Source organism: Staurois parvus, unplaced genomic scaffold (genome assembly GCF_062004578.1).
Source record: "Staurois parvus isolate SC_StPar_1 unplaced genomic scaffold, SC_StPar_1.0 ptg000191l, whole genome shotgun sequence".
NCBI lineage: Eukaryota > Metazoa > Chordata > Amphibia > Anura > Ranidae > Staurois > Staurois parvus.
Window position 1 is genome coordinate 2,366,053 of NW_028317987.1, and position 6,970 is coordinate 2,373,022.

General features: G+C 48.7%; 1 protein-coding gene across 1 annotated transcript; it reads right to left on the bottom strand.

Annotated features, from left to right (window-relative positions):
- Positions 1-5,683: 5,683 nt before the first annotated feature.
- Positions 5,684-6,728, bottom strand: LOC149461857 (uncharacterized). The gene has a single exon (XM_089677641.1). It carries the CDS (start codon positions 6,716-6,718, stop codon positions 5,747-5,749), a length of 972 nt encoding a protein of 323 aa, XP_089533767.1. The 5' UTR covers positions 6,719-6,728; the 3' UTR covers positions 5,684-5,746.
- Between the last annotated feature and the right edge of the window lie 242 nt (positions 6,729-6,970).

Sequence of the window (6,970 nt, forward strand, 5' to 3'; positions counted from 1 at the left end):
CAGTAATACGGTGATCAGCGACCTATAACGTGGGTGCGATAGTTGACCCTGATGCTATCCGCAGTGGCAGTAATACGGTGATCAGCGACCTATAACGTGGGTGTGATAGTTGATCCTGATGCTATCCGCAGTGGCAGTAATACGGTGATCAGCGACCTATAACGTGGGTGCGATAGTTGACCCTGATGCTATCTGCAGTGGCAGTAATACGGTGATCAGCGACCTGTAACGTGGGTGCGATAGTTGACCCTGATGCTATCTGCAGTGGCAGTAATACGGTGATCAGCGACCTGTAACGTGGGTGCGATAGTTGACCCTGATGCTATCCGCAGTGGCAGTAATACGGTGATCAGCGACCTATAACGTGGGTGTGATAGTTGACCCTGATGCTATCCGCAGTGGCAGTAATACGGTGATCAGCGACCTATAACGTGGGTGCGATAGTTGATCCGATGCTATCCGCAGTGGCAGTAATACGGTGATCAGCGACCTATAACGTGGGTGTGATAGTAGATCCTGATGCTATCCGCAGTGGCAGTAATACAGTGATCAGCGACCTATAACGTGGGTGCGATAGTTGACCCTGATGCTATCCGTAGTGGCAGTAATACGGTGATCAGCGACCTATAACGTGGGTGCGATAGTTGATCCTGATGCTATCCGCAGTGGCGGTAATACGGTGATCAGCGACCTATAACGTGGGTGCGATAGTTGATCCTGATGCTATCCGCAGTGGCAGTAATACGGTGATCAGCGACCTATAACGTGGGTGTGATAGTTGATCCTGATGCTATCCGCAGTGGCAGTAATACGGTGATCAGCGACCTATAACGTGGGTGCGATAGTTGACCCTGATGCTATCCGCAGTGGCAGTAATACGGTGATCAGCGACCTATAACGTGGATGCGATAGTTGATCCTGATGCTATCCGCAGTGGCAGTAATATGGTGATCAGCGACCTATAACGTGGGTGCGATAGTTGACCCTGATGCTATCCGCAGTGGCAGTAATACGGTGATCAGCGACCTATAACGTGGGTGCGATAGTTGACCCTGATGCTATCCGCAGTGGCAGTAATACGGTGATCAGCGACCTATAACGTGGGTGCGATAGTTGATCCTGATGCTATCCGCAGTGGCGGTAATACGGTGATCAGCGACCTATAACGTGGGTGCGATAGTTGACCCTGATGCTATCCGCAGTGGCAGTAATACGGTGATCAGCGACCTATAACGTGGGTGCGATAGTTGATCCGATGCTATCCGCAGTGGCAGTAATACGGTGATCAGCGACCTATAACGTGGGTGTGATAGTTGATCCTGATGCTATCCGCAGTGGCAGTAATACGGTGATCAGCGACCTATAACGTGGGTGCGATAGTTGACCCTGATGCTATCCGTAGTGGCAGTAATACGGTGATCAGCGACCTATAACGTGGGTGCGATAGTTGATCCTGATGCTATCCGCAGTGGCAGTAATACGGTGATCAGCGACCTATAACGTGGGTGCGATAGTTGACCCTGATGCTATCCGCAGTGGCAGTAATACGGTGATCAGCGACCTATAACGTGGGTGTGATAGTTGACCCTGATGCTATCCGCAGTGGCAGTAATACGGTGATCAGCGACCTATAACGTGGGTGCGATAGTTGACCCTGATGCTATCCGCAGTGGCAGTAATACGGTGATCAGCGACCTATAACGTGGGTGTGATAGTTGATCCTGATGCTATCCGCAGTGGCAGTAATACGGTGATCAGCGACCTATAACGTGGGTGCGATAGTTGACCCTGATGCTATCTGCAGTGGCAGTAATACGGTGATCAGCGACCTGTAACGTGGGTGCGATAGTTGACCCTGATGCTATCTGCAGTGGCAGTAATACGGTGATCAGCGACCTGTAACGTGGGTGCGATAGTTGACCCTGATGCTATCCGCAGTGGCAGTAATACGGTGATCAGCGACCTATAACGTGGGTGTGATAGTTGACCCTGATGCTATCCGCAGTGGCAGTAATACGGTGATCAGCGACCTATAACGTGGGTGCGATAGTTGATCCGATGCTATCCGCAGTGGCAGTAATACGGTGATCAGCGACCTATAACGTGGGTGTGATAGTAGATCCTGATGCTATCCGCAGTGGCAGTAATACAGTGATCAGCGACCTATAACGTGGGTGCGATAGTTGACCCTGATGCTATCCGTAGTGGCAGTAATACGGTGATCAGCGACCTATAACGTGGGTGCGATAGTTGATCCTGATGCTATCCGCAGTGGCGGTAATACGGTGATCAGCGACCTATAACGTGGGTGCGATAGTTGATCCTGATGCTATCCGCAGTGGCAGTAATACGGTGATCAGCGACCTATAACGTGGGTGTGATAGTTGATCCTGATGCTATCCGCAGTGGCAGTAATACGGTGATCAGCGACCTATAACGTGGGTGCGATAGTTGACCCTGATGCTATCCGCAGTGGCAGTAATACGGTGATCAGCGACCTATAACGTGGATGCGATAGTTGATCCTGATGCTATCCGCAGTGGCAGTAATATGGTGATCAGCGACCTATAACGTGGGTGCGATAGTTGACCCTGATGCTATCCGCAGTGGCAGTAATACGGTGATCAGCGACCTATAACGTGGGTGCGATAGTTGACCCTGATGCTATCCGCAGTGGCAGTAATACGGTGATCAGCGACCTATAACGTGGGTGCGATAGTTGATCCTGATGCTATCCGCAGTGGCGGTAATACGGTGATCAGCGACCTATAACGTGGGTGCGATAGTTGACCCTGATGCTATCCGCAGTGGCAGTAATACGGTGATCAGCGACCTATAACGTGGGTGCGATAGTTGATCCGATGCTATCCGCAGTGGCAGTAATACGGTGATCAGCGACCTATAACGTGGGTGTGATAGTTGATCCTGATGCTATCCGCAGTGGCAGTAATACGGTGATCAGCGACCTATAACGTGGGTGCGATAGTTGACCCTGATGCTATCCGTAGTGGCAGTAATACGGTGATCAGCGACCTATAACGTGGGTGCGATAGTTGATCCTGATGCTATCCGCAGTGGCAGTAATACGGTGATCAGCGACCTATAACGTGGGTGCGATAGTTGACCCTGATGCTATCCGCAGTGGCAGTAATACGGTGATCAGCGACCTATAACGTGGGTGTGATAGTTGACCCTGATGCTATCCGCAGTGGCAGTAATACGGTGATCAGCGACCTATAACGTGGGTGCGATAGTTGACCCTGATGCTATCCGCAGTGGCAGTAATACGGTGATCAGCGACCTATAACGTGGGTGTGATAGTTGATCCTGATGCTATCCGCAGTGGCAGTAATACGGTGATCAGCGACCTATAACGTGGGTGTGATAGTTGATCCTGATGCTATCCGCAGTGGCAGTAATACGGTGATCAGCGACCTATAACGTGGGTGCGATAGTTGATCCTGATGCTATCCGCAGTGGCAGTAATACGGTGATCAGCGACCTATAACGTGGGTGTGATAGTTGATCCTGATGCTATCCGCAGTGGCAGTAATACGGTGATCAGCGACCTATAACGTGGGTGTGATAGTTGATCCTGATGCTATCCGCAGTGGCGGTAATACGGTGATCAGCGACCTATAACGTGGGTGCGATAGTTGATCCTGATGCTATCCGCAGTGGCAGTAATACGGTGATCAGCGACCTATAACGTGGGTGTGATAGTTGATCCTGATGCTATCCGCAGTGGCAGTAATACGGTGATCAGCGACCTATAACGTGGGTGTGATAGTTGACCCTGATGCTATCCGCAGTGGCAGTAATACGGTGATCAGCGACCTATAACGTGGGTGCGATAGTTGATCCTGATGCTATCCGCAGTGGCAGTAATACGGTGATCAGCGACCTATAACGTGGGTGCGATAGTTGACCCTGATGCTATCCGCAGTGGCAGTAATACGGTGATCAGTGAACAATACTGTACACTGACACTGTACTAATGGCATTGTCTGGGTGTCGGGGCAATCAAAGGGTTAAATGTGCTAATCTAACGTGTGTGTAAAATGTGCTTTTATCTACAGTGTGTCACAGTGTCTCTCTTATCTCTTCTGGGACCAAAAGGGTCCATGAAGAGGAGAATCAGCTAGATCCCGTGTTTACTAACATAGGCTCATGACTGCTTCTCCAATCATTGCAGGAGACCAGCAGGGTGCCGGGCAAAGTCATTGGCTGGGACCCGCTAATGAACTGTTCCTGCATAGAATGGCAGCGGGGTCAGCGAGGGGGTACGCACATGTGCGCTTTGAACCCGCAAGTATTGAGCACCTTACAGGAGTCGCTGCTCGTCCGCAATACATTGTGGATGGGAGGTCACCAACTAGTTAAATGAACGACTCCTGACATTTAGGGGCCAATCATAAACACTTTGCTTAGCAATTCCCCCAGTGAAAGTCCCTGTACATTCCACCTGTGTGAATGGGGGTACAAATATAATTGTATCAGACTGCTGAGCTGATCGAATGTTCTTCATTGATTTACAATGGCAATAAAATATCACATAGAAGTGATTGGAGGTTCTATACAGCTGCAGATCACTTTTACAGCATATGAAGGGCCCCCTCCCACCACCAGTCCCGGGCTCTTCAGTTCCACCAGGGACCCTGGGACCACTGTAAGCGGTCAGCTGCACACAGTGGAGAAGGAGGAATATCCATTCCTCCGGCTCCTCTGGGCTGAATGAAGCCAGAAATGACAAGGATTTCATCTCTTCCTGTGTTGGTTCGGTGTTTACCCGGCACATACACCAGGGATGCAGCTCATCCAACACATTTCTCATTGATCGGCTGCTTGGATGGATCAGGGGTGTTTAAGACCTCCATCTCTTAATAAAGAGGACCTGTCGCTGTCCAAGCTAACAGATGGGATATTGGTAAACACCATGCAATTCTACATGTAAGTCCAGCACACGTATGTAAACAGCAATTGCATGAAACATGTGAGGTATCGCAGCAAACGTCAGAGTGAGAGCAATAATTCCAGTTTACTGTAAAACAATAATTTCCTTTGATCATCAGCTCCATCTAGAGACCACAATGGGGTATGAGTCCTGAAAATACCTCACTGAATACAAATATTACAATACTGTATTATGGCCACTAGATGGAGCCAAGGAAATCAGTGTGAGATAAAATACACCCAATATTCATCACAGCTGGGTGAATGCCGGTCACATTCGTTCCATTAATGATTTTTAAAAAATAGACTACAAAATCTCCCACCACAAAATGTACTCAGCCAATCACTGAGTTCTTCTCCTGCCATCAATGGCCAACCTGGTCCCACACTTCATCCATGTCTTTGGGGGCCTCTCATCTCCTTATGAACTGTTTCTTCCATGATGAAGATCAGCCATGGAGTATATCTGAGGTGTATATCAGGGTGTGCTTCTTCCCCACATGAGAGCTGGGATGTCCAGCAACATTCATCTAGAAGACATTTCCCGCACTCAAGGCACTAATACACATCCAGGGTGGTGTGGGACCCCTGATGTACAGGAAGACAGGACTTCAGTGAGGAACATTTCCCTCACTCAGGACAGGAAAGTGGATTCTCAACCGTGTGAGATCTCTGATGTGTGTAAAGATGGGACTTCACTGAAAAACATTTCCCACACTCAGGACAGGAATACGGCTTCTCCACCTTGTGAGATCTTTATTGTATGACAAGTTTTTTTTACAATTTCCCACACTCACTTGTAAGTAGCCTCCGTGTGAGACCTCTGATGATGTTTATAAAGAGTGACCTTCTGTGAAAAACATTTCCCGCACTCAGAACAGGAGTATGGTTTTTCCCCTGTGTGAGACCTCAAATGTATGACAAGTTCTGATTTTCGTATAAAACATTTGCCGCACTCAGAACAGGAATACGGCTTCTCCCCTGTGTGAGATCTGTTATGTTTGTAAAGACTGGAATGCGTTGTAAAACATTTCCCACACTCTGGACAGGAATATACCTTCTCCCCAGTGTGAGACCTTTGATGTACGGCAAGTTCTGATTTTTGTACAAAACATTTCCCACACTCAGTACATGAATACGGCTTCTCACCTACATGCAATCTCAGATGTCTGGAAAGATGTGACTTGTATGAAAAACACTTCCCGCACTCAGGACAGGAATACGGCTTCTCCCCCGTATGAGATCTCTGGTGACTGTAAAGAATGAACTTTTGTGCAAAACATTTCCCGCACTCAGAACAAGAATATGGCTTCTCACCTGTGTGAGACCTTTCATGTTTGACAAGATCTGATTTTTGTGCAAAACATTTCCCGCACTCAGGACATGAATATGGCTTCTCACCCACATGCAATCTCTGATGTCTGGAAAGATGTGACTTGTCTGAAAAACATTTCCCACACTCAGGACAGGAATATGGCTTCTCCCCTGTGTGAGATCTTTTATGCACATTAAGATGGGATTTATAACAGAAACCCTTCCCGCACTCAGTACAGGAGAATCTCTTCTCTGTTGGAAGGCCGGCCCGGTCCCGCACAGTCTGAGGTTCCTCAGGATACGAGGAATCCGATGGTCCATCTACACTGGGTGGTGCCGGATGGACATTGGAAGGAGTCAGGTTTTCTCCTGGACTATACTGTGTGATGTCCTCATCTTCTATTTTCCAGTCTGGAGACAAAGTGAGACAATCCTCGGAGGTTTTCCTCATCTCCCGGCCATGGACTAAAATACAAAGACAAAGAGGATTACTAGACAGGAGCTGATTGGTTCCCCCAAACCAGGACTCCACCCACATCAGGCAAGATGGGGAACACAGCACAGGAAAGTGACCAGGGGATTACAGGCTGATATCACCCAGTCCCCACCCTACTCTGGACCAATCAGTGAGCAGTATGGGTGGAGGAATGGATTTAGTGTTCATGACCCACCTGTGCTGATCTCTGTAGGAGTGTCCTCCTCT

Excerpts from the sequence above, each read along its gene's own strand:
- LOC149461857 (XM_089677641.1), bottom strand. The coding sequence starts at position 6,718 with ATGAGGAAAACCTCCGAGGATTGTCTCACTTTGTCTCCAGACTGGAAA.